At 39.3% G+C, this 27,982-nt stretch overlaps 1 protein-coding gene across 4 annotated transcripts; it reads left to right on the top strand.

Annotated features, from left to right (window-relative positions):
- Positions 1–22,035, top strand: ATP6V1C1 (ATPase H+ transporting V1 subunit C1). Of its 4 annotated transcripts, none has more exons than XM_088053693.1 (13): positions 1–114; positions 6,437–6,619; positions 8,699–8,766; positions 9,888–9,973; positions 10,683–10,777; positions 14,438–14,529; positions 15,619–15,717; positions 17,041–17,109; positions 18,394–18,486; positions 18,575–18,668; positions 19,189–19,286; positions 20,420–20,546; positions 21,430–22,035. In XM_088053693.1, the coding sequence occupies exons 1-13, from the start codon at positions 4–6 to the stop codon at positions 21,523–21,525; spliced, it is 1,311 nt and encodes a 436-aa protein (XP_087909819.1). In that variant the 5' UTR covers positions 1–3; the 3' UTR covers positions 21,526–22,035. The 4 variants fall into 4 exon arrangements, with proteins under 4 accessions (XP_087909819.1, XP_005517033.1, XP_014111999.1 ...); XM_005516976.2 differs by lacking the exon at positions 1–114 and adding an exon at positions 3,155–3,242; XM_014256524.2 differs by lacking the exon at positions 1–114 and adding an exon at positions 3,165–3,242 and having other exon boundaries at positions 6,457–6,619.
- Positions 22,036–27,982: the final 5,947 nt, after the last annotated feature.

Below are 27,982 nucleotides of genomic sequence, written 5' to 3'. Positions count from 1 at the left end.
CTCATGTGTTCTAATTTTCACTCTAGAGATCTAAAAGAGCAACCACTTCATGCAGCTGGTAAAAGATCATGTCTAAGGGCAGCCCTGCCCCCATCACTTCTTTATAACTCCCAGGTAAGCTTTCTCAATCCTAAGTAGTTTTATCTCAAATACTTCTCTGCAACCCAGTGTACTCTCAAGTCAATCTGTGTTTAGCCTGTGCATAATAAGAATATTCAACAAAAATGAGTCATTCAGATATTCAAAGCTGAATACAGGCCTACACAGAGACCTTACCCAAAGTAATTTTTGACACATTTTTATTATAGAATGAAACTTCTATGCAATGATTAAAAGAGATAATTATTTTTCAAAAATTACAACAGAAAATAATTGAGGTCAAAAAGACACATAACAGTTCCCTTCTCCCTGAATGAAATTTCAACAGATTCGTCAAGACATAAAAAAAAAAGAAGTGTGTACTGTTTTTTTCCAGGCTTCAGAGTCTTCATAAAAATATCCCTTTCAGGCCAGATGGAATAATGGTACAGGGAAGTATTATAAAAATATTAGTGAACATATCGGTTTAATCTACCATATATATACTCCTATTGTATCAGCTGTGGTTTTAAATATATTTACAGATTTCTCCCTAACAGCATTTATAATGATTACACATCTGGCTTAGGTTTCCCATGAATAGCTCACTTAAAGACCATGTTGCAGCTCACTGTTACTGTGCTTTTATTCCACAGCTGCTAATATCCTGGTTGTTTGATTTGTACTAATCACTTTTACCTTTTTTTTGGTTTTATTTTTGATTTGTTTATTTTGTTTTTGTTTTCTAGTGAAGAGTTATAGATTGCCTGCAGGCTTGCTTTGTACCTCATTGGCATCAGTTAATTGATATCAAATGGCAAATATCATTATAAAACCAACCACATTAGGCAGTGGACTTAAAGTAGCAGATCATGGGTCCTTGTTCTCAGAATCCCCTCCTGCAATTTTACAAGCACGTTGTCATTTTGCAGGTTAGAAATGCTTGCTGTTCCTCTCTTAAGTACTGCTTTTAGAGTATCATTTACTAACCATTCTGTTTATTTATAGAGGTTGATGCCAAGTTTCCGTCTGATAGCTTGGAGCTATGGATCATTAAAAAAAATCTTATCTTGTTCCAAAAATAACACAGATAATGTCTTGCATTTGCTGGTTAGTGTTTGCATATGGCATATATTGCCACATTTTGAGGAAATGGCTTGCAACAATAATGAGAAAAAGTGCCTATTGTGAAATTTCATAGGATTTTTCATTGAAAACTTAGTAATGCATCCATTAAGAAATTATTCTTGCTGCAGTTGTTCATTTGTAATTTTAAAATAAGTGTGCCCACTTTTAAGGTAGCCAAGTTTCTGTTTTACCATGTTAGTTTAGGGTAAGCCTTTTTATACTGGTATGAGAAAAGCCTCTCTAATAAAATTGTACCAGCAGGAGCATGTAAGAGCATTTTAAATGGCTGTGCGCAGTTTGGCAATCGGAATGTTTTCAGTAGCCTGTGGTGGTTGAAGGAAGACTCATCTGTCACATCAGGGTTTGCTTAATAACATTTACATTTTGAACTTGACTAAATAGAGTTTGGAGCTTCTGCGTCTATAAATACTTAAAGGGGAGAAGAGCACAGGACTAGAAGCCTGAAGTTACTCCCAGAGTCATGAAGTCACATCCTTTGCTGGGTTGGAACTGTGTGAGGTCACCTTTCTGGTATCTCTGGTCACATTTGTGCTTTCTCTCTGCTGCAATTCCCTACAAGCCACCCACAGCTATATAACGGCTCCAACTCTTGCCTATTTGCAAAAAGATTAAAACAACAACAACAAAAAAAACCCCAAAAAAACCCCCAAACCTAAACAAAAATAGGAACAAACTATTTGGTTCCCTAAAACCAGCAAACCAAAATAGTTTGCCTTTTGTGTACAGTTTCTGCTTTCTTCAGCTAATGTTGTGAATTATAATGACAGGCAGTTTCACACAACTTGGCTACCAATAAAGCAATTTACTACCTGCTCTTTTTCACTCAGCATTTCTACTCTAAGACAAATGGGGTTAGGTGCCAAAATAAAACAGCAACAGTTTCTTCTTAAGTGCATGTTTTTCCACTGTCACCTGCATGCAAGCCTCCTGTTTTCCCGAGCCCTTCATTGCAGACTGACAGCAGTAAAGCGTTTCAGCACACGTTCCCATGGTTGTGATCCCTGAAGTACGCTCTGTTTTCCAGCATTCTGTATTTTCCAAGGGCTGATCTTTTCCCCCGTACTGGGCACTCGTGAGGAGGACGCATCTCGAGCACTGGGCTCATTTCGGGAAGGACTTTCAGGAGCTGGAGCGAGTCCAGAGAAGTACAACGGAGCTGGGGAAGGGTCCGGAGCACAAGTCCCGTGAGGCGCAGCTGAGGGAGCGAAGGAGGCTCGGGTGTGCCCTCATCACTCTCTACAGCTCCCTGAGAGGAGGCTGCAGCCGGGGGGTCGGGATTTTCTGACGGGTTACAGACAGTACAGTAAGAGGAAGTGGCCTCGAACCGTGCCAGGGAAGGTTTAGGTTGGACATCAGGAGGAATTTCTTCAGTGGAGGAGTGATTAAACACTGGAATGGATTGCCCGTACCCAGGGAGGTGCTGGAGTCACCCTCTTAAGGTGACTTAAGGATAGACTGGATGTGGCACTCAGTGGCAGAGCCAGGTTTACACGGTGTTCAACGTGGTGGACTCAATGATCTTAGAGGCCTTTTCCAGTCTGAATGTTTCCTTGACGCTTTCTGTAATCGGAGGAAAATCTACTGGCCGCAGCAAGAACAAACAAACACGCTTTCAAACCCAGCCGTCCCTCTCTGCCCTAAGGGCAGACTCGTACAAAGCCTTCTTAACACGGAGCCGCCCTGAGCCACACGTGGTTTTCACACCAATTCCCTAATCAAGCCCAGAGTAACCAGAAGTGGCCCGGGTCCTGAGGCAGTCGGTGCCCTGAAGTGCCCGTGGCAACAGCGGTGCCCGAGAGCCCCGACAGCGGGGCGCGCAGGCGAGCACACATGGCGTCGGGGTGGGTCTCGAACCCGCGGCTACAGCGCACCCGGCAGTCACTGCGCCGCTGCGTCACAGCGCCTCTTCCCGCCCCTCGTGCCCGGCGCTGCGGCGGCGTCAGCTGACCGCGGGTCACGTGACCCACCGGCGGGTGAGCGGCGGCGGCGGCGGCGCCGGGGATGGAGCAGTGACGGTAACGGCGGGCCCGGGCCCGGGAGCAGACGGGGGAGGGAAGGAAGGAAGGAAAGACAGAAGGACGGACGAGTGTCTGGGCTACCCCGAGTGGCTACCGCAGCGCTCCGGCCTTCCCCGGCGCGCTGCCTCCCCCGGCGCTGGGCCGCGCAGGGCCTGGCATGAAGGGCAGCGCCGGCCGGGCCCGGCGGTACCGCGGCTCCCAGGAGCTCCGCCGGGCCTCGGAGCGGCCAGGCCATCGCCCTGCCGCTGCGGGGGGTGTTTACATCGGGGAGCGCGAAGGGACAGCGCGGCCCGGGGAGCCCGAGCCGGCGGCTGCCGGGCTGTGGGAGCGGACATTCAATCCCTGTGATCCGGGTCAGCGGCTCTGTGGGGAGCGAGGGCAGCGCCCCCCGCTCCCGGGGCCAGCCCCAGGTCGACTCCGCATAAGCGTGGGGACTTGCCCACGGCGCAGTCTTTCTGGTCTCCTCGTCGAGTCCGCTTCTGTTTATGAAACGTGGAGGCCAAGCGCCAGAAGTGATTTCTGAAAGCGGGCTTGAAGAAGTGACTCCCTGAGGACTTAGTGCTAAGTCGCATCAGTAAATTGAGGTTTCCTGCTGAGCTAAATAGAAGCAATTGTCCCCTGCCCCTTGCCCTGCATTTTTGAAAAATGCAATGCCGTAGTTGAGATTCTGTTTTGACATCACTGTATATTTTTCTGGGTGTAACACTGAAAACAGTTTATTTTAGATTGTAATATATTGCATGAAAATGTTTTCTTTGGAAACCCATTTTCCTAATAACATAGGGATGAAGCAGTGTGCATTACAAAAAAGTCCTGGTCATAGAGGTATATGATGTGAACAAGCTACCCATTCTTACTGCTTATTCTAGGTTTTATTTTGAACACTTGGAATTTCCTGCTTTATCCTGTGGTTCTTATCTTTAATTTTCTTTGCTTTCATTTTACAGTCCATCTGTATGTATTTTTTGTCTGACCAGTATTTGTATCTGTTTTTCAAACCATTCTGTAGCACTTCTCCTTTCTTCACTTCTTGTTTGGTATTCTCCATTGCTCTGATTTCAAGCCCTGTTGTGGAAAACACTTAAAACTCTTTTACCAAGCTTTTTGTTCCCTTGTGTGTATTTGATAATAATACCTTACACCTGAAATGGGAAATCATCTTCCTTCCCATGACTATTAGAAATGGAACAGAGTTTCAGTAAAACCAGCCACACAGACAAAAAATGGTGAGGGAGGAAGGGAAGTTCAGTGACTTAATGGTTCCTGGGAGCTACAATTGTTCCCTCTGTGCCACTTCTGGAAACTTTAAAAATATTCTTTAGATTACTGATGTTTGTGGAAAATGTGAGAATGCAATGTTTCCTGTATCTTACTGAGTAGGATTCTGGATTTCTGTGTTATTTCTCTTCTGTCTTTTACTTGGATATTTGCAAGTTGCTGCTGCCACCACCTAGTTTGTTTATATAACATTTATTCCACAGCTTTTTTCTAGTCCTAGTCTAGTCAAATCCAGAAAAAAACAATTCGAAGCTTCAACATTTTGTGAGTGTGTGTCAGCTGCAATTGTGTCTCCCTTAGTAGGTGAAGTTTACTGTAAACTTGGCTGTGCCTTTTATAGGGTCAGAGTTCAGTGGAGAGCAGGAAAACTTCTCCTGCACCAGGTCTGGCATGCATTAAGGAAGACAATGCATCCTAGTAGTCTGAATAAGAGGAAATTTTGTTTTGTTCCAAATCATTGATAATTAGTATACTTCCAGTGGAGACCTGTTATCTGAGATACTGCAGTTGGTGCTAAACAAAGAAGCCCTGTAGCATGGTGATAACTGATGTTGTGTGTCAGTTCTTGTAAATATTCTGATTTCTCAGTTACCTGTACCTGCCTTGGCATTGTCTGTGTTCGGTTTTGTGGCACCACTGTGCTGTGCCTGGTGGTGCAGTGCCAGGTGGCACGGAGTGTTTGCTATCAAGGGCCTCAGGAACTGGGTGTCATCATCTCCTGCTGGAAACAAGGCCCCTTAATTCTAAGGTGGGTGGCTGCTATGCCAGGCTGTGCTCCATGGTAGTAATTTGATGGCTGATAAACTTCAGCTTTAGGCTTCCTGAGTAGCTGAGCAAAAGAATCAGCAACTAGGCCTTTATCTTACCTAGAATTTCAACATCCTTAATAACTTGCTACCCCTATAATGAATACACGATGAAGGACCTATGTGTGTTGCTTTGGGCAAAGTTCGCTACCACATGCTAGTTCTAACAAATAGAACATTTGATTAGTTCTCCCTCAAAAAAATTGAGTGCTATGAAATGTAGGTTAGTCTCTACTCATTCCAAGTTGCTACAGAAAACATTACAGATATCAAAATTTGACATATAGATTCTGTCAAAGTAGACTTTGTTTTTGTTCTTCTTTCCCTTATCAAAGACATTCAGTAACTCTCAATCAGCTGTTTCTGCTTCTTAGTGACAAAAGAACATATATACTCTTAACTTGCTGAGCTTGTCTGCAAAGTAAACCAACATAATTTGTATTTAGTACCAACACTTTCTTGACTAATGCCAGTATGTGTAATCTTATTGGTGGTCTGCAGACAGAGATATCAAGACTATAAAGTGTTCTCCTTTTTCTTGAAATTTTTAGCTGCCAGGAGAAGCTTCTTTACTTGAAAGAATAAACTAGATCTTACTGCATTTAGATAATTTTAGGCATTTACTTACTTTAAAACACTGTCCTAATCTGAAAAGTGATTGGAAAAGATATGTCAGAGTTGAAATTTGTTTGTTTTTTCTTATTTCTTCTCTGATGTTTTCAGAAAAAGTTATCTGTTGTACAGACACTGGAAGACGTATATAGCTGTGGAAATATAATTTGGGTGCTCTCTTATTTATTTTCAGTTAGATTGTTTCCTTGTTACCTTTCTGTGAAATTAGAGTTGAAAGGTGCTAATGTTGCAAACTCAGCCCCCTTTAAGATGCAGGACAGGCAGTTTAAAAAGATTTTCGAACTGTATAAATGTGATTTGGAAGATAGGAAAAAATTAATTTGAAACCATGTGATACTCCTGGTAAAATCTCTTACAGTGACTGGAACTGCACTTCAGTAATATGGAATGAGATGTTTTTCTTCAGGCAAAGCTTTGACTGCTGTATTAATGGCAGATATTTTTTTCTTCTTTCCCTTACTTCCCTTCTGCTAGCATCTTGCCTTTTTCCTCAGAATCAGCAAACATCAAGATAAAGGCACAAAAATGACAGAGTTTTGGCTGATTTCTGCTCCTGGGGAAAAAACCTGTCAACAGACATGGGAGAAGCTACATGCAGCAACTACAAAACATAACAATCTTTCTACTAATTCAAAGTTCAATATTCCGGACTTGAAGGTATGTAAACCCCATGTCGTGTCCTAAGAAGTGCGTTCGTTTTGCATCATCTTTTTTTCTCTAGATTAAAACTTGCAGACATTTTAGAGAGAACTGCTGACTTTTCTTGATGTTTATGTGTGGAGCTAAGAAATAATTCAGACATTATATGATATTCAGACAGTTATCTTTTCTTCTGAACTTCTGAGTTAGTTGTTCACTCTGTAAGTTTTCAAGATTCAGCAATCTGTGTTTTTCCAGCAAATAAAGCAGTTTTTTCTGAGGATGGTAGTCTTGATCTCATAGAGGTAGCAGTTAATTGGAAAAGAAAAGTAGGAACTTGTGGTCTGATTATTGATAGTTTCCTTTGACTGTTTTGTTTTACCTTTTAAAAAAATTATTTAATTTTTTTTTCCTCATCTGATTTGTCTGCTCCTTTTCTGTCTGAGATACAGTGAAAAGGCTGAAATTAAAGTACAGGAGTTGATCAAACAGCAGCACTGCCTTTTCTCCATCCAGAAGTAACATTCTTCTATTAGAGCAGTGGTTTATCTCTGGCTGAGCATTCCAGTGTGACCTGCCAATGTGTTGTGGAAAATGGAAAAAAGCCTGTTTGAATTCTTCAGTGAGAAGCAAATAGTAACAAAATCTGAAAGTAGTTAATCTTGGTTTAATACAATGATCAGAATATGGAAAAGTTATGAGCCAGTGTATTCATTTAGAAAAGGTCTTTCCTGATGCCTGAATGTTTCTTGAACAAGAATTTGGAGCTCAGTTTAATGTAGTGACAGCTCATCAAAGCTTACAAAATTGAGGAGAAAAATGCCTTCGGTCTTTGTCTACAGAGTGGATCTAGATCAGGGGGCATAATGCCTTTTTCCTGTCTCTGCTAAGGAATGGGCCCAGAGCACAGAGTGCTTTGGTGTGCCTTTTAAGATCTTCCAACTGCCATAACCAGTATTCACATTTGGACTGTCCTGTGTTAAATAGGGACTAGAAAAAATGTCATTCTCCTCCCAGGAGATTTTTGGACATGAGTCAGGATGGTTTTCAAACTGTAGGATATCTGCAGCATTTAGAAGACTTATTGCTGAAAACTGTTGGGGCCCATCAGGGTTAGAAACAATTGGTTTTGCTTCTACTCTGCTTCCTAAATGGGGCAGAAGCTGAATATACCTTATGTATGGTGGGAAATAGTCTGGCTTCTGTGGACCTGGTGAAACTGTTTAAGCAGTGAGATTGTTAGTTAAAACACATTGAAACAGTGGTTTAGTCTCCGCTGAACAGCAGTTTTATTGCTTAAGGACTTGCTTGTCCTGAGGCTTGTGACTAGTTAAAATAGGCTTCCTTATTCTTCTTGTGGCCCACAAGAAGGTGGGGCATGGAAAGTCATGTTCCTTAAGTAATTCTGCTCCTTTCTGCTTCAAGGCTAAACAGAAAAGAACTAATGTGAATTTGAGTGGTCAGATATATAGAAAGTAGATGCTAGGCTACAAATACGTTAAATGCTAATAGCATCTTGGCTAGGCAGAAGATTCATTTATGCCGTGTAATATTTCAGGTAGAAATGGGTACTCCAGATACATGAAATTAGGGAAGAAAGGGTTTTCTGGAAGAGAAGGGAAAAAAGAGTGAAAGCTTGTAGACAAACTAGATATTTTATTATCCAAGATGCAAAAAGTCCAGTACTCTCGTATTAAAGTTTTCAACGTCCAGGTTGCCTCCAGTGCTGAGATTCCTGATCAGTGAAATTTCACATTTGATCTAAAGTAGTGAATTAAATGCTGAAGCAACTGCCTTGTGAAAAATACAGCATTCATAGTGTAGACATTGTTTTAACATGTTCTGGATGTCTTGATTGCAGAACTGAAACTGAGCACCAAACTAGTGAGTTAGATCTGATCCTGTGGTGTTTTGAGGGGCAATATCTAACAAATGAAACACAGTGTGACTTTGGTAAATCAAGATGTCTGAAATCTTAGAGTCCAGCATTTTATGTAGTTCTGCAGACCTGTTGGGAGATGTAGCTTTTACTGTTAGCTGGTTTTATCTTTCTGTGTTTATATACATCTGCTAATGCATCTTGATCTTTGCTTCTAGGTTGGCACACTGGATGTTTTGGTTGGTTTGTCAGATGAGCTGGCTAAACTGGATGCATTTGTGGAGAGGTAACAGTTTATTTTTACTGGGATGCAAAGTATTAGAATAATGATGTGATAGTTTGCTGAGTCCTAATAATACACAGGTTATTTTCAACATTTTTTGTATCACAGTGATTTGGAAGATAGGAAAAAATGATCCTCTGCAGGCAGTCAACATGCTAAGATTTAAGAAAGCTGAGATGCTGGTTTTCGCAGTATCTGTTCCTGAAAAAAGAAAAATAATTCGAAATTCTTACTATGCATTGATGAAGGATGGTTCTCCCTAAAGTAGTGCTTGTGTGGTGCTGGGTCCTGGAGAATTGTTAAGAATTGAGCCTGACAGGTACAGGAAGTAGTGATGAAATGAAGTAAAAGCTTATTCTTTTAGCAGGAATGCTGTTTACACACTTTGAGAGGGTAATAATGTGATTTTCTAATCTATATAAGTGCTTAAACAGTATTATTATTAAAATGCAAAACCTATAAAATTTGAAGAAACTAATAGCCTTTTGAAAGTGTTTTTGAGCAAAAGTAGCAAAATTTCACATAACCAGAACTCATGGAGCCATCTCCAGTTTCAAGGAGAGAAGTATTAACTAGAAGTTTTTAAATAGAAAAGGCAGCTTTTTACCTGGCACATGTGAGTAGTATTATACATGGCTTTTCATTTAGGAAGGCAGATCTTGAGTGTCAGATTGCATTGCCAGGGTTGCCTTGTTTAGTTTGGATTACTGTTAACTTCTACATTTCTATTTCTAAAAACGGGTTAGAATTTTGGAAGTACCACAGGCTTTTAAAAAAAATTTGCAATATAGTGACATTACACTTGAAGTCAATACCAATGTGAGTGAGCTGGCCTCACCTTGTTGCGAACTGGTGAGTAGCAACAGTAGAGAAGATTTTAAATAAAGTTGTGGAATACTTCTGAGAAGTTGGTCTCCTTCAGATACTGACCCCAGCTTGTGCTCCTGGAAAGCCTGACTGTAGAGCAAGTATCATCCTTGTTTGATCCAGTCACTTTTGATCCAATCTCAGGCAAAATAAAATCAGTTTCATGAATGGTATTCCCCAAATGGTGGGTTTGGGGTTTTGATTGATTTATTTGTTTGTTTGTTTGCTTTTATATATCTTGATCTTTCATTTTTCAGTGTTGTAAAGAAGGTGGCTCAGTATATGGCTGATGTTTTAGAAGACAGTAAAGATAAAGTTCAGGAGAATCTTCTGGCTAATGGAGGTAAAGTGTTAACCATGATATCCTAATGTATCCTAAAACTAGAAAGGAAGGCAATGATCCTGAAACTTACTGAGGTACAAGGAAGAAAAGTGCAAGGGGCTGCACCTGGGTCAGGGCAACCTTCAGTGTCAATATGGGTGGGGGATGAATGGATTGAGGGCAGCCCTGCTGAGAAGCACTTGAGGGTGCCAGCGTGCCTTTTATTTCAATAACAAGCTTCACTTTTCTCTGAACCAGTATTTTATTTTCAAAGCCATTTAATAGAATTTAACAACTTGTATTGACGCAAGAGAGGCTAATATAAGTGGATAAGGGCTTGGAGTAGTGTCTTTCATAAAAAGCTTTACAAAACTGTCACTTCAGGTGAACCACATGGTCATTGCTGTCTTTCTTGCCATCATAACCTTCCCTTCTCCCACCTATTTTTCACACAGAGCAAAAAATAGTTGCTCCTGTCTGTAGTTCTCCAACCATCCTTGACTTGGTAGTAAATGTTATTTACGATCTGTAGAGGTGGAGAAGCCAATATCTGAAGGCAGAGGTCATGGCTAATTTACAACTTGTTTCTTTTCAGATTTCTTAAGCAACAGGGTCCAGACATGGGAAGGTCCAGCCTGTTACAGTTCTCTTCTGTTACAGCACTTCTACGTAGAATATAACACAGTAGTCTTTTTATTGTCAATCTTAACAAAATTCTTTAAAATTTTAGTTGACTTGGTCACCTATATAACAAGGTTCCAATGGGATATGGCCAAATACCCAATCAAGCAATCCTTGAAGAATATTTCAGAAATTATTGCAAAGGTAAGGTAACTTGTTTTATAAAACTTCCCTACTTGAACTTGAGATATTTATGCAGAAAACTTGCTCTCAAATTTGTCTGTTTTAGTCAGCTAACAATAGCAGTGAACTTTGTAGCAGTTAGTAACCAAAGAAATACATTAGGATGTGGCTGGGATTTGGAGAGTGCTCCCTGAAGACCATCATGCTGTCTTTGCTGATTTTTGTTTCCTAGGATCTAACAAATAAATAGCCAGGAAATGATGTTTACATTTCAGTTTTGCTGCACTAGCATATTGTTTGTCTGATGTTCTCAAACCATGTATGTAGGCTGTTAGCAGTGAGCCAGGGAGCTTATTTGCATTCTGAAAGCCACGGCAGTCAGTTATGAGGGGAGAAATAAGCCTTCATTGTTAGATGTAAAGAAAGCTCATTTGAGAGTTGTCATGTGTTTTCCTCATCTTTACTTTGGCAATGTGTTTCATACGTGCAGGGTTTTGTTTGCATTGTACTTACTTGTGAGCCTGTACAAGGTCCTCAGCAGTGGCTGGCTGATTTAGACAGTGAGAGTTCTCTGTAGGCAGCCCTTGCTTTATGATCTTCCCAGCTGCTTCATTTTTTTTGGTTTTTTTCCTTCCCTGTTTTCTGCAATCTGCAGACTGGCACTTGGATCTGCCTCTGTTACTGACTGGAAATACATAGCTTGGAAAAAAGAAGCTGTTCTGGGTACCTATAGAGGTACCTTTGGTAGTCTTTGGTGATGGATGTGTAGGGACTATAATGGGTTTGGGATGTGGGTAAGTGCTGGCAGACTTGTGCTTTGCTGTAACTGCAGATTCCCGAAACTATTACATTAATGTTTTTTCAGAGAACAAAATCTTAATATATGCTACAAAGCTGACTGAGACTGTAATTAGTACTTTCATTTTTGATATTTTCTTTGGGACTATCACTGTATCTTGAATTTATTTCACGAATTGCATTTAGTAACTATTCCTGGAAAACATCTGTGGTGTGGCCTTTTGTTAAAGATGACTGGCTATCTTACAGTTCTAAAGAATTGCACATTAAAAATATCTCACAGATAATAAAATTAGAATCTTAATATCTGACACTAGTACATAATATTTGCTTCTTCAGAAGAAGATACCAAAATGAAGCACTGAACTTTTTAGCTTTAATAGTACAGCACTTGTTTTTGCAGAAATTAAATTTGTTGAAAAAGAAACAAAGTACATGATGAGATATGCCCTTTGTTGAAAATTATCAAAGATTAAGTGCATGTTATTCTGTGTCCTGAAGTTTGCTAGATAAATAATCTGCTTCAATAAAGTTGTACTCTAGCCTGAACTTTAACTGTCTTACATTCTTTATCTACTTTGGGCACATCATTGACCTATTAGGTTGGATAATATATGCTGAGAAACAGGTCTGCTGGAGTTCATCCTGTTGAGGGTTGCCATTTCTCTTCATGTTTAGCTGTGCTTCTATTCTACAGGTACAGCTTCAGGACACATAATGTCATAAATCTGATTTCAAATAGTTCATAAAATATTTTCAACTGTGAGCCATAGATGTGTGTCCATAAAGTAGAGAAGATGACTGAAGATACCTTACATTCTTACAGAAATGACCCCTAGGAAATCATATCACAGGACTTGAAGCAGTTTTGTCCCAAGGCAGGAATTCTGACAAAGATAAAATCTTCATGTAATCATGTGCCAAAGTGAAGATACAGGAAAATTGATAGAGCTACATTAATTAAAATCTGTGAAGCCTTCTGACATGTTGATGTTAAATAATTTGAAAAGCTTGTCATATCATGAATTACTGCTTTTCCTGTATGGTTTTATATCATCCTCACTCACTCAGACAGCAGGTTCTGATGTCTGTCAAGATGAGTAATGGCAATTGCAGTGGAGGCTTTGTCAGCTGAGAAGAAATTACAGCAGTGTTAGAAACATTTAAAATAAAATGATATCTTTTGAAACTATCCATCAAGTTTTTTCAGCTTTTAACTTTCAGAAGTTTTGTGAACCCCAGTGGCAATACCGAATACTTTGGAGATGGCATCTGCGCTATGTGAGAGCTGTCACTTAATCGAGTCATTCTTTGAATTTGAAATTAGTCATCAGACTTATGCAAGAAGACCTCAATATTTTTAGTGCTCTAGTTGAATCTTTTCAGCAACCCAGGCATGTATTGAAGTGCAACAACTCAGTTGTATGGCTGCAAGACTCTCAGTATTGCCAATGACTACACTACCTAAGTGGTTTAAATATCTGTGTAGAATTAGGCTCACTATGTTATACTGGCACTTTCTTTAGCAATACCATTAGTCTGCCTCTTTTTGCAATGACCTTTGTGAGTTATTCACCAATTCTATTCCCAAAAGGAAGTTTGTATTGTTGCTTCATTTGGTAATTTTACAAAAATTTATTTTCAAGGGCTCTGTTGTGGCATTGAGATTTGTGGTTCTGTATTCTCTAACATTGAGTAGGAAGCAAAGCTGGTTGTTTCAATAAACTTAAGTCAGTACAGCAGTAACGGGTTTTTGGCTAAGCAGTCATCTTTTAAAAGACTACTGACTCTGCAAATGAGAGCAATTAGAGTATTGTCAATTAGGAAATGCTGAATGGAACTGATTTGTAAAGGCAGTGGTTTTTGGGTTTTGTCATTAAGTAATGCATAGTTAAACTTGTTGAAAGTCCTGATCCTTGGAAAAGGCAAAGAGTTGTCACTCTGGGGAAGAGCTGAATGCACAAAGGTGCTAGCTTAATAACTTCTGATTCATTTTCACCTTACGATGCCTTCTAGATGCAAAAAAAAAAAAAAAGGTGCTGGTGTAGTATTAAAGGGTTTGCATGAAGGTATATGCCTTGTGTGACACCTGCTGAAATGTTCTGCATGTTACTTTGCTAAAGGTTGTATCAGTCAAAGGATTTAAATAGCCTTAAGTACTCACCTTTTTAATATTGTCATTTTCAGAGTATTTTGTCTAAAGGATTTCTGAATCTGTAGAGGTGCAAGCTGTTAATGTGTTGCCACATGAAACTAACAGAATCTTCAGGCTTTTGATTACTTCCTGCTACAGACAAGCCAACTTAGGTGTTACCATAAACAAGGTCACTATTTAATTAACTGACCTTGCTTTTAAGAGAGATTTATTTTGTGGAAACAAAATCATATCTGGATCTCCAGCCTGTAGTGTTTTATGCAAACAAAATGTTTTGTCTGTTGGCCTAAGCCTGTATAAAGGGAGAGTCCCTTGACAGTGTTCAGAAATGTGTCCCTGGAAATTTTTTCATGCTTGTACCTCCATACTACAGTGAGGAGGCAGTGAAGGAGGCAGTAGGCAGCATTATAATGCCAGACCAACACTGTGCCAAGTTCTTCCAGTTTCCCAACTGTTACTGAGTGCACTGATTTTAAAACATTTCCTTGTATAGGGTACATGCTGATACGAGTATGGTTGGCAGTTTAAGATGTACTAAAGTGTTTTGTTTTGTGTTCTTCTACTTACTGCCAAGTTATCTAGCTGGGAATGAATCATTTTTGGTAATCATGCTAATTAAGCCATCCTTTTCAAATCCATCCTTCAGGATTATTGAGCAGCAGTGGCAAGCTGAACATAAATTCTATTCTAGTTCTTTAGACATAGTTCCTTTTCTTTTCATTTTTAAGGGAGTAAACCAGATTGACAATGATCTAAAAGCAAGAGCCTCGGCATACAATAATCTGAAAGGGAATCTTCAGAATTTGGAAAGAAAGAATGCGTAAGTTGTATTATTTTTTGCTAATGTAGCACAGGAATGTTATCTAAGCATGAAAACTTAATAAATAATGAAATGTGGAGTGATTCAGGCTCTAGGCTTAATGTATTTTTGAGGTTTTTATCCATCTAGAAGAGCAGCTGTCATAAAGGAACATTTATTACGAGCTCTCTGGTTGGTGTTAACTTACTTGTGACTGAAAAGCTATTAAGAAATCACAAAAGCATGTACAAATAGCATAAAATTGCTGGAACTTTTAAGAGGAGCTTGCTGTTTGTGGTGTGTAACTCTGCTACTTAGGTGTCTTGTCTAAGTAAGAAAGTCTTTCCTTCACTCCAACTTAATTTCTGGGTTTCTTCCCTCAGAATTTACTAGCAGCGACAGCAGCAGTACACGCAGATAATAAATTAAACAAGGACTGTGTGTTGTTACGTACATGTGACAATTATTTGAAGTACGGTTGAGGTTCAGCAGTTCTTCTGTGCAAATGTGGTTGATTAATGTGCCTGAACCCTGCCATTACAGTGAATGGCACAAGCCTGCTGGCTGATTCAGAACCACGGGTCATACCAATGACAGTGTGTGACAAGCTGTTTTAGGAGTGAGACATAAGTTCTGTGCTAAGCCATGGCAGTTTGTCAGCTGAGAGCCATTAAACCTCTGTGCGTTCTTGGTCTTTTATGCATATGAGGAAATACACTGCTTTAAGTTTTTACTGATGTTCTGTATGTAGATCTGTACTAGGTTAGTTATAACTCTGGGGCTTGGTATATTAGAATCCACAGTTAATGGTTTTAATGGTTCCTGCAGTTTTAAGTAACTTCTAAAAAGAAAAGTTGGCCAGTTAAGCGTGTGATGTATTTGGAACATGGAAATGACACACAGCAGTGGAGCTACTGATACAAATTTCAGTGACTTTGGACAGTGAGATATAAAATGCGTATAAGAACATTTTGTTTGCTCTGCTAATAACAATTGTGTAGGTAAAATGTATTTATGAGAATGCTATATTATTAAGCACTGGAAACTGTTATCCAGACAAATTAAATTCTTAAACATATAATTGTTCTGGCTGTCTTTGTTTCTCTGCAGGGGAAGCTTGCTAACCAGAAGTCTTGCTGATATTGTAAAGAAAGAGGACTTTGTACTTGATTCAGAATATTTGGTCACATTATTAGTGATTGTGCCGAAGTAAGTTTATTCATCCTGAGCAGAATACAATAAGAAATATAAATCAAGTAATAGATCTCACAGCCCTATAATACTGTAAGAGTGACATCTGAATTTACTTGGGCCTTTCCTGGATGAGCAAACAGGACTGTTAAGATGCTCAGGAGAGATAAGTGAGCGTCTGTGCCTGCGTTCTTTTTTTCACAAAAACTCCTCATAAGGACTGCTGAGTGCTCATGCATTTCTTGAGGAAACTGGAGATTAGACGTATGTCTCTTATCCAGTGTTTGCTATGAGTAGTCATGTTCCAGATGGTGTCCTTATGAAAATAAGTGTTGAGTAAAAACATGACTTGTTTTACATTAGAAGGCTTAGTCATTAAATTATCCTGGTTAGGAGTACGCCAACTTTCATCACGTAGCGAGTGAACTCTTTACTGCTTTGTTCTGCACATTTTTTAGATTGCCTGAACCCTTTTTTGGTGTTTTTTTTTTACTTACCTAAGTCTCTGTTATTGGAACCCTGCTTACATCTTGTCAAAGGCTTGCTGGGGGAACAGGCTGTTCTTACTTGAAATGTTTGAACAACAGAAATCTCATGTTTTCCCCTGGCCAAGGAAAGTAGTGATACAAATGCCCACAAAACTGTTGTAAAATGAGAATATGTCCCTTGACTGTCTTTCTGGAGCACAGGTAAAGAGATCTTCTGATTTTATGAAAAGCCCACTGGTTCTCTTTACCACAGGAACCATTAGAATCTGTCACATGTCAAACTCTGGTGAAGAAAAAACAGTTTTGCTGTGTCTTTAGCAGAAAGCAAGGGGTTAGAATATCTCAGCTGTTGTTTTTCTTGGCTTGCTTTTGCTGTTGAAAGGATGGAACCTGTTCACAACCAACTACAGAAAGGCAGGGCTTCCAAAATTCCCAGTCCTTCAGGCAAGTGCAGGACTCTGGGGAACCTGTTTATGATTATGGAAGAAGTATTCGTCTGCTCAGAAGAGCAGAGTTGCATGAGGAATTTCTGATTAACCTTGACAGTTAATTCCATTTGGTCCCCTGAGATCTGTACTTAATGACGATTTAATTTTATAGTTCTTAGATTAAAAAAAATTTGCACTTGTAAACTGACATGAATACTGAAAATATGTTACTTTTGCTATCACTATATTTATCAATAATTATAATAACAGTGTGAGGAGAACTGAGCATTTCCTGAGTCTCGCGTATTTCTGACAACCTACACCTGAGAAGGAGGATGTGATGATTAAATGTTTTTACCTTTAAAAAAACCCTTGATCCATTAATCTCAGATTAAAAGTCTAACAATAACCTCTGTATTCTCTAGGTTAAATTACAATGACTGGGTTAAGCAGTATGAAACGCTAGCAGAGATGGTTGTTCCACGTTCCAGCAAGTAAGTTGTTGAATGCTAAATCTCATATTTGCTTGTGCTGTGTTTCAGGAGCGTTTTTTTTCTAGAAAGACTTTGAATTTTAAAGATTGGTCAAAAACTTGTCAATATGTGTAGCTTTATAGCTTTATCTGGTCAAATCTGATCAAATACTCAAGGAAAGATTCAAATGAACAAAGTTATCCAGCTTAACTTATTGGAGAAGAGTAAGAGAATTGAAAAGTTAATCTAATTCTGGTCAGATATATTCAGCTTCTAGCTGGAATGTGGTGGAGATAAGCAACAAATGCTGGCTGTTGGCCTGTAAGCTTTAGGTCTGTATTCACAGGACTTGAAACAAGTTGTGTGAATTCTTTGGAGACTTCCAAAGAATGGAGGTCTGGAAGTGTAAATGGTTTTGTTGTGTACAAAGAAAGGTAGCTTGTCTCTTTGGGTGCTTGGTATCGAGCTGGTGCCAGGTGCTGTGGTGGGCAAGATTAAACCACTTTAACAACCTTGTAACCACATTAAAGATAAAGTCCACATGTAGCACAAAGCATCGATTTGTGGTTAATTTTAACTGACAGACTGAGGTTTTCATCAGGCAAATGCAATATTACCAGTTCTGTGCATGTTAAAAAACCTGAACTTCCTTTGGATAACTTCACATCTGGAAGACTTGCTAGTGGCTCTTACTTAATTATTGGGAAACCACAGCCTAGGACTAGCCTAAGAAAAGTCAACTTGTTAAACTATTGGATAATACATGTGTTGAAGACAGTATGATCTTGAGGAACAGTCTAAGTCTGTTAAAGCTTTTTTTTTTCCTAAGGTAAAGCCTCAAAATACGCAATATTATTTTTAATTATAAAATAGTAAATCGAGGGGTCATCTTTACAGCCTAAGAAACATTTTCTTTTGCCAACCTGTGTCTTTTAATTTGTGTACTTTTCTATTTTATATCTTTTCAATTTTTCTTTAAAACACACATTTCTAATAAATCTGTAGTCCAAACATTTCAGTACTAAACCAGCATCAGCTGCTTTTTTTGTTAATTAATTTTTATTTGAACAAATATCATATGAACTTAATGTGAACTGTAAGCTGCCTTCATTTATGAAGGGAGTAATTGAGCAGTCAGTTACATTCTGTATGAGGTGCTTAATTTGGGAACTAAATCTTGTATAATTATCTACATTTATGTCTTGCCTTGTAGCAATAAAGTACAGCATGTGGTACTCTGTGACTGGTCTGTGCTGACTTGAACTTGATTAATTCTGACACTTGGTTTGTTTTCTTTCTGTGTAGTGTACTCTTTGAGGACCAAGACAGCTACCTTTGTAATGTCACCTTGTTCAGGAAGGCAGTGGATGACTTCAAGCACAAAGCCAGAGAATATAAGTAAGGTTTATTCTGTGTACATTCTGTCTCTCATGCTTTGAAGGATCTGTAGATAGGCACTTCTGTTTTTATTCACTTCCAAATGCAGATTTATGGTCCGTGACTTCCAGTACAATGAAGAAGAGATGAAAGCCGATAAAGAAGAAATGAATAGACTGTCAACTGACAAGAAGAAACAGTTTGTAAGTCTTAATAAACTGGTCATTATAGAAATGTGAGACATCTAAGACTTATTATTGCTGCATAAAAATTTCATGAAGTTGTGATTCAGAGTATTGTAAGGATGACATGATGTAGTCAGCCTGCACCCAGCTAATGTGCTCTGGGATAATTGAATTTCCTGCTGCACAAGTGCTCCTCACTGCATTGAACCAAGGGCTGGTATTGCAGCTGATAATGTTTGAAGTTTGAAAATGGACAAGTGTTTGAATTACATAATCAGATATTACTAAAATGATCTTTAATATAGTTAGATCATGACAACTGAGATGGGGAACTGAAGAGACAATGGGAAGTCTCATTAAATGTCTCTTTACTTTGTATCAAAACACTCTTGAACCATTATGCCCGTGGTGAACTCTGTCTTTAACTTGTCTTTTATTATCATGGTACAGATATTGAGTAGCTGCTCAAACATGCAAAATGGGCTGAGTATTTTTCTGATGTTTGAATAGCTGCTTCTTTTTCTTTCCTTTTTCACAGGGGCCTCTGGTTCGGTGGCTGAAAGTCAATTTCAGTGAAGCTTTCATTGCATGGATTCATGTGAAAGCATTACGTGTTTTTGTTGAATCTGTTTTAAGGTAATGAGGCAGATTTCAATATTGATTTTCTTCCTAGACCTGGTAAGAATCTACATCTAGCTTGGGTTTACCAAACTGAAGTATGCAAATGCTGCTCTTCTGGGAAGGAGGAAGCAAAAAATAGGGCAGTAAGAATAGCTGATGGCAATAGCTCTTGTTGCCAGTTGTGAAATATTTGAGGTAGATAATTGTGTATCTTCCCCTTGGATAGTCTTTTCATTATTGCTTTAGGAGTTAAAGACACTCTGTGCATAGCAGTGAGACATATTTGCTGATTTTTAGGTTACTTTATGAGTTGCTTGTAACAAGAACTAACTACATCCTATATTTAAACGGCAATTTTGAATAGTTCAGAATAAAAACTGTTTGAGATTTCAGTAACAATTTGGCATCATGAAATGGGATTCTTTTACTTTAAGACATGCCTTTTGTAGTCTAAACGTTTCAGTATTAAATCACTCAATATTCTAACTAGAAAATTTAACTGCTTTTTTTTCTTCATACTACCCACAAGTGTTGTTACTAGTCGAGAACAGCTGTAGTTCTGTACTGAAAAGAAGGGACCTTTATTTTTTATAGTTGAAAACACTCCTACTGTGGTCAGCAAAGGGCAAGATGTTTTTAGCTTTTTTGATAAGTTGTCATAATGGAGAAAAACAGAAGAGAAAAAGAAAACAAATCACATGAACTTGCATTCATGCTGCTATGGCCTTATTGTGAAGACAAAACTTGAGTAAAGAAAGCTGAACTTAATTGGAATGTTGTCAGCTGTTTCCACATTCATAGAAAGGAGGATTAAGTAGAAACTACATTGTCCACCAAGTGTCATAAGCAAAGGGAACTAATGGAGTATTCAAAATTTAGTCTTGAGTGTTCAGGTAACATTGAGAATTATGCTAAATACTCAAGGATTTAAAATTATTTTAAAAATATTTAGGCTTATGTTTTGTTACTTTAAATTTGAAGTTCTACTTCTTTGCCTTAGAATTGTTGACACAGAATGGTTTTGCAAAAATGGAAATGAGAAAATTTCCTCTTCAGCTGTAGGATCCTTTCTCAAAATAGAATTCTGCTTGAATTATGAAAGAAGGTTTATTTCAGCATATCCATAGTTTTCTACTTCACTTCCTCAGGTATGGTTTGCCAGTTAACTTCCAGGCAATGCTGCTTCAGCCTAATAAGAAAACAATGAAGAAACTGAGGGAAGTTCTGTATGACTTATACAAACATCTTGACAGCAGTGCAGCAGCTATCATTGATGTAAGTACTTTTTAACTGCTACTAGTATGTTTAAACAAAGCAAAAAGTGTATTGGCATCATTAAAAAGCTATACCTCTCCATATTCTTCATTTTCTCACAGTACTGAGAATTTTTTCTTCTTAAAAAAATGCTCCTTCTGTTTTACACTTTAGCAAGGCAGATGGTATTATATATTTGAAGAGGTGTCTGGTTTAGAAGTATTTCTTCTTCTACATTCTTTCCTATGACTGATGGAAAGATACAGACTGCAAGTTAGTATAGCAGTCCTCTGCTGAAGAGGGCTGAATCATTGTCAAAATTGAATCAGTCTTTCCATATGTAGAGGTCTCATTTTCATGTGTAAAAGTGGTTTGTTAGGAGGAATATTCTACTAATTTGCTTTGTATTGAAAAGCATTGATTTTAATAGTTATTGGTTAACTAAAGATACCATGAGTTTAGCTGAATTAAAAAAGATTTTTAATATTGTATTGAATGTAATGTATTTCCAGGCCGTTTTGTGGAAAGAGGATTTGAGACAATTTAGATGAAAATTAAAGATGCTGAACTTAAATAACTTCCTGGATCATTCAGCACCCTATAACATTCTTATCAGAAACTGACAGTGTTTAGATGTTGTAGTGATGATGTGTTTACTAGCAGTGGATGTCATTTATCGATACAGAACTACTTAGATTTTGAAAAAGCACTTTGTATTTACTTTTGAAAAATACTATTAGTTATTTGTCAAATGACTGTTATTCAAACAATCACTTGAATGTGAAAATTTAAGCTTGAAGTCTTACCTGGCCTATTTGCTTCTAAAACACATGAATATTTCATCTACTTCTTAATAGGAGTCAGAATGGTAAGAGTATAACTGGTTTCAAACCTTTATTTGCAGGCAACTATGGATATTCCAGGTTTAAACCTCAGCCAACAGGAGTACTACCCATATGTGTACTACAAGATCGATTGTAATTTGCTGGAATTCAAGTAAAAGTTCCCTAACATGACAATCTTCTCGGTGTTGGTGTAAACAAACAGAAGTGAGGTTGAAGTATAGTAATACTTTAAACATTCTACTAATCATATGCTTGCTTCTTATGTTAGGTGACTTGAACACACCGTGGTCCATCTCTAGACATTTTCTTTTTAAAGAACAGTGTAGGTAACCAGCTTTTAATCGACTATGTCTGTAAATGTATATTGAGAGAATTTAAGTATTTATAAACAGAGTGATTTATTTAAGGAAAAGCTTATCCCTCTTTCATATGGTGGTCTGTGTTAATTCCATTTACTGTTGTTTATAAAAAAACTTGTTTACAGACTAGTGTAAATGTTCATGGCCATTTTGTTCATTTGATTTAGTAGATACAACTGTGTTAACATTGTTGAACTGTGATGTAAAGTATGTAAAATTGGTATGAAATTGTGCTTTCTGAATGGTTTAAAATTACAATTGATGCACTGTAAACACAGGGAAAATAAACATACCTGTGCAAATGTGTCACTTTCTTGTACCACATAAAATTGTAGATACTTGTGTCTAAACTGAAGCAATGTGTTAAGTCTTTAATAGTGCTGCAGCCTGCACACACTGTCACAGAAATGCAATTGGCTTCAGCACAAGTACTTTTAAGAGATGCAGGATTTAATTTTGCTTTGTGCAGAAAGGCTCAAGTGTGTTGTTTGGCCATCACACATATGTACGAATGTTTTTCATGTTTATATCTTTGTGACTAAAGAAAAGATGTGAGACAATTATTGGGAAGATGATGGCAAGCTGGGATAATAACAAGCTAGGCTGAGCTGGGGTTTTGATAATTCTTTGTTCTTTTCAGTCAGTTGAAGCTCGAGACTATTTTATGGCTTTGAATACTGTGTTATTAAATGCTCTTTTTTTTTTTTTTTTTTGCGACATCTGTTCTACCACAAAGGGAATATGATAGCTTTCTTTTAATGTGTATAGAGAGGAGTTGTTTATTTCAGTAGCAGCTATTACAAGTATTCTACCTGAGTAGCTAAATATGCAGTAAAAGCTGCAGTACTGTTTAAAACTGACTTGAATTAAGAGGGAGACTGGAGGGGTGCTGATTTGTCAAAATTAATATTTGAAGTACTGTCACCACTGTATTCTTTCCTCATTTAGTCCCTAACTGAAAATACCAGTGCTGTGGCTCCAAGCAGTGTAGAGCTTTCAGCTGTAGGATCTCTAATCATAACCCAGCAGCACCCTTGAGGAATTGGCTAACTTTGTAAGCCTACATTGAGATCTCTAGTTTTTAAAAGGGAAGTCTAGCTTTTAAGTGCAAGAGTTGCATCTGTCTACTGATTTTGATGGGGTTTGACATCTATGAAAATACTTGCTGTGTAAATTTATATTTGCTTTTCTTCCTATTTTTATGGACAAAAAGAGAAATAGTGAGATCAGGTGTCCTGTTGTGGTCACATTTCTGCTTCTCCCACTTCTTTCCTTACAGAAAATAACAGCTGTTTACTGTGTTGTCCAGGTTGTTAAAGTGTGCCCAAGTGGAAGAGGTTATCCCTTTCATCACCCAGTTCTTCCACTAGCTTTTGTTACTGCTGCACACAAAGGTCATCATCTTGGTTCTGAGCCCACTATAACATGTACACTGCTTAAAGGTAAAGAGGATGTTTTTGTCCTGCCCCTCTAATCACAGGAGGAATCAGGCTAAACTGTCATCTCTCTTCTTCACCTTAGTTCTCTTTTGATTTTGTTTTCAAAGACATTCTTCAGACAAGTGTGGGTAAGGGCTTAGGTTTCCAGTAAGTACTGTATGAAAAATGCTTTGCTGTGTATTTGACCCTGTTCAATATACTGGTGCCAGTTCAGTCAGCCTTAGATCCTTCTGAAATGAATGGAAGCAAAGGACAGGTGGACAATAGAATGACACCACCATCCAAAGTGAGGGAAGCAGTTAATGTGCTGAGAAACAGAGAGATGTGGAAGTGCTGGGAAAATGGGCTGCATGGACTGCATGGACTTCAGCAAAGAGAGTTGTCAAGTCCAGTTCTGGGGGATTTTGAGTTAGTCTTACACCCCAGTATGGGCTGGGCATGGACTAGCCAGGAAGCAACACTGTGGAGAAGAAGCTGGGATTGCTCATGGGAAACCAGTTGTGATTGTGGCCAGCCATCTCCTGGGATGGCTGTTAGCAAGAGGGTAGCCATCCTTCCCCAGTATTTGGCACTTGTGAAGTCATTTCTGGGCTGTATAATGCAAGAAAATGGAGTAAGTCCAGTGGAAGCTACCCAAGCTTGTCAGGGCGGTGGAGCATGTGACACTGACTGGGAGAATTGTGTCTCTCAGTGCTGGGGAAGAGATGGGAAAGGCAAAGAGCAGATTTTACTGATATTTCCAACTGCCTGAACAGAGGATACAGAGAGGATGGAGCCTTCTGATGTGCCTGAGCACTTGTCAGAGGTACATGGCAATAAGGAGAGGCAAAGGATGCAAGTTTGAATGTGGGAAATTCTCACTGAAGGCTGTGGTGGGTTGACCTTGGCTGCTGACCCACCAGCTGCTCTCTCACTACTCCTGATGGGACGAGGAGAAAACAAGGTGATAAAGCTCCTGAGTTGAGATTGCTTACCACTTACTGTCACAGGCTAGACTTGGGGAAGATGGGAAAGTTGGAGTTACAGAAGTTTATTGCCAATTCAAGATTTGGTTTATGAGAAGCAGACAAAAAGTGAAACACCATATCCCTTTTTTTTTTTCCTGAGGCTCAGCCTAACTCCTTTGCTCCTAACCTCTGTCCTTCTGTCCAGCAGCTTAGAGGGATGGGGAATAGATGTTATGATCGTATGTTCATAATAGTTCCTCTCTGCTTTACCTTCCTCCTCACATGTTTCCCCTGCCTCCAGCATGGCTCTTTCCACAGGCTGCAGTCCTTCAGAGTAAACCTAGTCTAGCACAGATCCTCAGTGAATCACATTTCCTTCAGGGCTTGCGCACCTGGTCTGATTTGGGGCTTCCAAAGGCTACAGTGTGGCTATGTGCTGTGGCACTGACCTCTAACTAATTAGGCTTCAGGACAGCTCCTGCTTCACTGTGGTCCCCTCTGTGGGCTACAGGGAAATAAATACCTGCAGTGCATTTGGTTTCAATGATGTATCCAGTCTGGCATTGCCTGTGGCTGACTCAAAATTGCTGTTTAAAGAAGGGAAATTTGCAAAGTATTAAGTATCAGTAACCAGCCTGGAATAGCTGGTGTCTGGATATTGTTGGGCCTTCCTCGTGGTGAAGAGAGATTCTTTGGATACAGGAGCTGGGAGTCAGGTTGTGTTAGATTTGATTTATAGGGGAAAGCTATGACCAAACCCACATGATTTTACAGTTTATTATATTTCTGTGGTTCTTCAGAGATTTCTGGCAAATGAAAAAAGGTTAAAAACAGTGTAGAAATGGAAATTTTTCATTTTGTTTCCAAGAAGTATGCCAAGTAATTAGGTTAGAGAGTAATTTGTGGAAGAAATTAAAAACTTAGTATACTCTGGAATGTGAGGAGTATGGGAATTTTATTTTTCTTATAATTAAGTAGCGATAGATGATTTATGTCTTAATAGGAAAAGCAGACATAACTGAATGGTCACATGTCTGTAATCAAAGTCTGAGAAGGGGAGACAGCTGCTGCAAAGCAGAAGAAGCTAAAATAGCAATGTACTAGTCTTTTTGTAAATTTAACATAGATCTTGAAATGCTGATGGATGCCTTTGAAAGCTGGCAAATAAAAGTTAGTAATGAAACTGTGTGAGAAAGCAATACCTTCAGTGACTTCCAGGATCACCAGGACTGGGAAGAAGAATGAACAGAGAACTGGGGAGCTTGTAGAAGGGGAAGTTAAGCAGACCTAGTAACTCATTACTGAACAGGAAGGGGAGTGGGGGAGCATCACCATGGCTGAGGTCAGAGCAGGAGAGGATTTCAGTGAACTTTAAGGAAAATGAACCACCACAAACTTGTTGGAAGAAAACAAACATCACTCGATCTTGAAGAAGGGCAAGAAGAGGATCTGGGGAACTACTTACTGTCCTGGCAGCCTGACCTTGATCTCTGGGTAGGATGAAGGAGCAAACTGTGCCAAGGACAGGAACGTGATTAAGGGTTATCAGCCTGGATTTGTGCCTTACTGACCTGATGGACTTATGCAGTGAGATGATTGGATCAATGGATGAGAGCAGAGCAGTAGATGTTTGCTTATCTTGGCCTCAGTGAGGCCCTTGATGCTGTCTCCTGTAGCATCATTGGCAAACTGATGGAGTACAGACTAGGTAAATGCATGCTGAGGTGGACTGGAAAGTAGGTGAATTTATGGGGCCCAACACTTGTAATCAGTGAGACAAAGTCCATGCAGAAGCCACTAGTTACTACTGGTAACTAGTACTAATTACTAGTACTAGAACTACAGGGTTCAATACTGGGGCCAGTATTTTTAAACATTTTTATTTATTACTTGGATGATAGGACAGTGCACCTTCACCAAGTTTGCTGATGACACAAAACTGGGAGGAGAGGGTCATATGCTAAATGGTCCTTGTTCAGAGGCCCTCAATACACTGCAGAAGTAGGAACATGGGAACTTTATGAAGTTTAACAGAGAGAAATGTCAAGTCCCACATCTGGGGAAGAATACCAGATTGGCCACATACCGGTACAAACTGGTGGCCAACTGGCTGTGAAGCATTTTTGCAGAAAAAGGACTCAGGACTCCATTTGGAAAAGTTGAGCATGAGGCAGCAATGTGCCCTTGTAGTGGGGAAGGCCAACAGCTCACTTTAGGAAGAGCACTGCCAATGGGTTGAGGAGGGTGAATTGTCCATTCACCTCAGCACTGAGGACACACACCACAGCTTGGCAGTGTTTGAGATTGGCAGCCACCACTGAAGGTCATCATCTAGTCCTCCTTCCTCAAGTGAGGTCAGGAAGAACAGATTGCTCAGGACTGTGTCCAGTTAGGGGTTGAAAAGCTCCACAGCACTCTCTGTGCAATCTTCCAGGTGTTCAAACCACCAGGTAGTAAAACTGTTCTATTTGGACAGGACAAGATGTGTCTCTGTTTGGGCACCACTGAGAAGTCAGGCTCCCTCTTTACACTCTCCTGTCAGTATGAATAAACATGGATAAGGTGCTCTTGAGACTAATTATTTTATTGAGCAGAGGGTAGTGAGAGCCTCTGCAGTGTTCAAGCACTTTTTTTCTGGAGCTATTTTTGTTCTAAGGAATATAGGTCTTGGATATGGCAATGCATGGTGATGAACAGATGTGGAATCTTTGTTTTGGTTTCTTTTTTAATATATAATATTCTGAAATGCTTAGCATTTAAACTTCTATATTAATGTAATTTTCATTAAGATACTGATGATTTTGAAAGCTTTTTGAAAGATAAATGTATCTATGATGTGCTGAACTATTACTTAGGCAGTGTCTGATTTCTGAGCAGAAGTGTTTAGAAAGTAACTTCTTCCCAGATAACTTTGTACTTCAATTGTGGTTTTCTGGCAGAATTCCCACTGCAGAGGGGATGTTTGAGTTGTGCTCCATCACTTATGTCAACAAGTGCAGTGTTTGTCTTCTGCCCAACCAGGACTGGATTCTTAGAGTGAAATACTCTAACATTTGCCAGCAGCTTAGTATTTGTTTCCAGGCAGACAATGTGTAGTTTATCTTATACTGACTTAAATATCTTTAAGAGCACAATTGGTGGGATGAGTCATAAGCAAGTGGTATCACGCTTCACTTTATGGGGATAGGATCCCTGCCTGGGATCGTTTAATGTTGCTTACAAGTGAACTCTGTCATTCTCTGTACTGTGGCATTAACAGCAAGAATCATGGATAGACTAAATCATGAGTGTTTGCTCTTGCAGAGGTCTGGGGTTTGTGTTTTACCAAGAAGTTCACATTTTGTAGGCTCTGAGGGAAATACAAGTGTAGTATTTGTATTCCTGAAACTTCGCTGAGTAGGATGTGGTTTTCCTAAGGTTCTTTGGAGTCTGTAAGCAGGTTGTTGCAATGCTGCATTTCCCTGAGACACTGGGTGAGATGGTGGTGGTGTGACCTGGGAAACTGGCTGAGTGGACACTTTTGGACAGTCCTGCATTGGACAGAGCCACTGAGAAAACTACAGGGGAAACTACATTTGGCAAAAGGAGGTGCTGGAGAGCCAGCTTTGAACAGATGACTCCACTTTCACACTAAAGAGTTACAAAGAGCAGTGTGAGTATGCACAGCAGTGTAGGACTGATCGCTCGGTTTTGGCCTTGCTATCACTTTTCTGAAAATGTAGTGGGTTTGGTTCTTGTCCTCTGTAAGGCTCTTCAAGGATCTCTCCTGTCTAACTCTGTCCGGGTGCGTGCTGTCACGTCTCCTTGACGAATTGCTTTGGTTGCATCATCTGCAGAAACGAAATCTATTTTTCACCTCTAGAGAGC

The sequence above is a fragment of the Pseudopodoces humilis genome, chromosome 1 (genome assembly GCF_049639895.1).
Source record: "Pseudopodoces humilis isolate 2021_Gansu_Grassland_sample_001 chromosome 1, ASM4963989v1, whole genome shotgun sequence".
In the NCBI taxonomy this organism is placed as follows: Eukaryota; Metazoa; Chordata; class Aves; order Passeriformes; family Paridae; genus Pseudopodoces; species Pseudopodoces humilis.
This window is presented reverse-complemented; position numbering and strand designations above follow the sequence as displayed.

Bases quoted from the DNA above. Each gene is read 5' to 3' on its own strand.
- ATP6V1C1 (XM_088053693.1), top strand. From the start codon at position 4: ATGTGTTCTAATTTTCACTCTAGAGATCTAAAAGAGCAACCACTTCAT. The intron at 9,974-10,682 runs GTAAAGTGTTAA...TTAAAATTTTAG, and splicing joins GAATCTTCTGGCTAATGGAG to TTGACTTGGTCACCTATATA. The intron at 18,487-18,574 runs GTAAGGTTTATT...TTCCAAATGCAG, and splicing joins CACAAAGCCAGAGAATATAA to ATTTATGGTCCGTGACTTCC.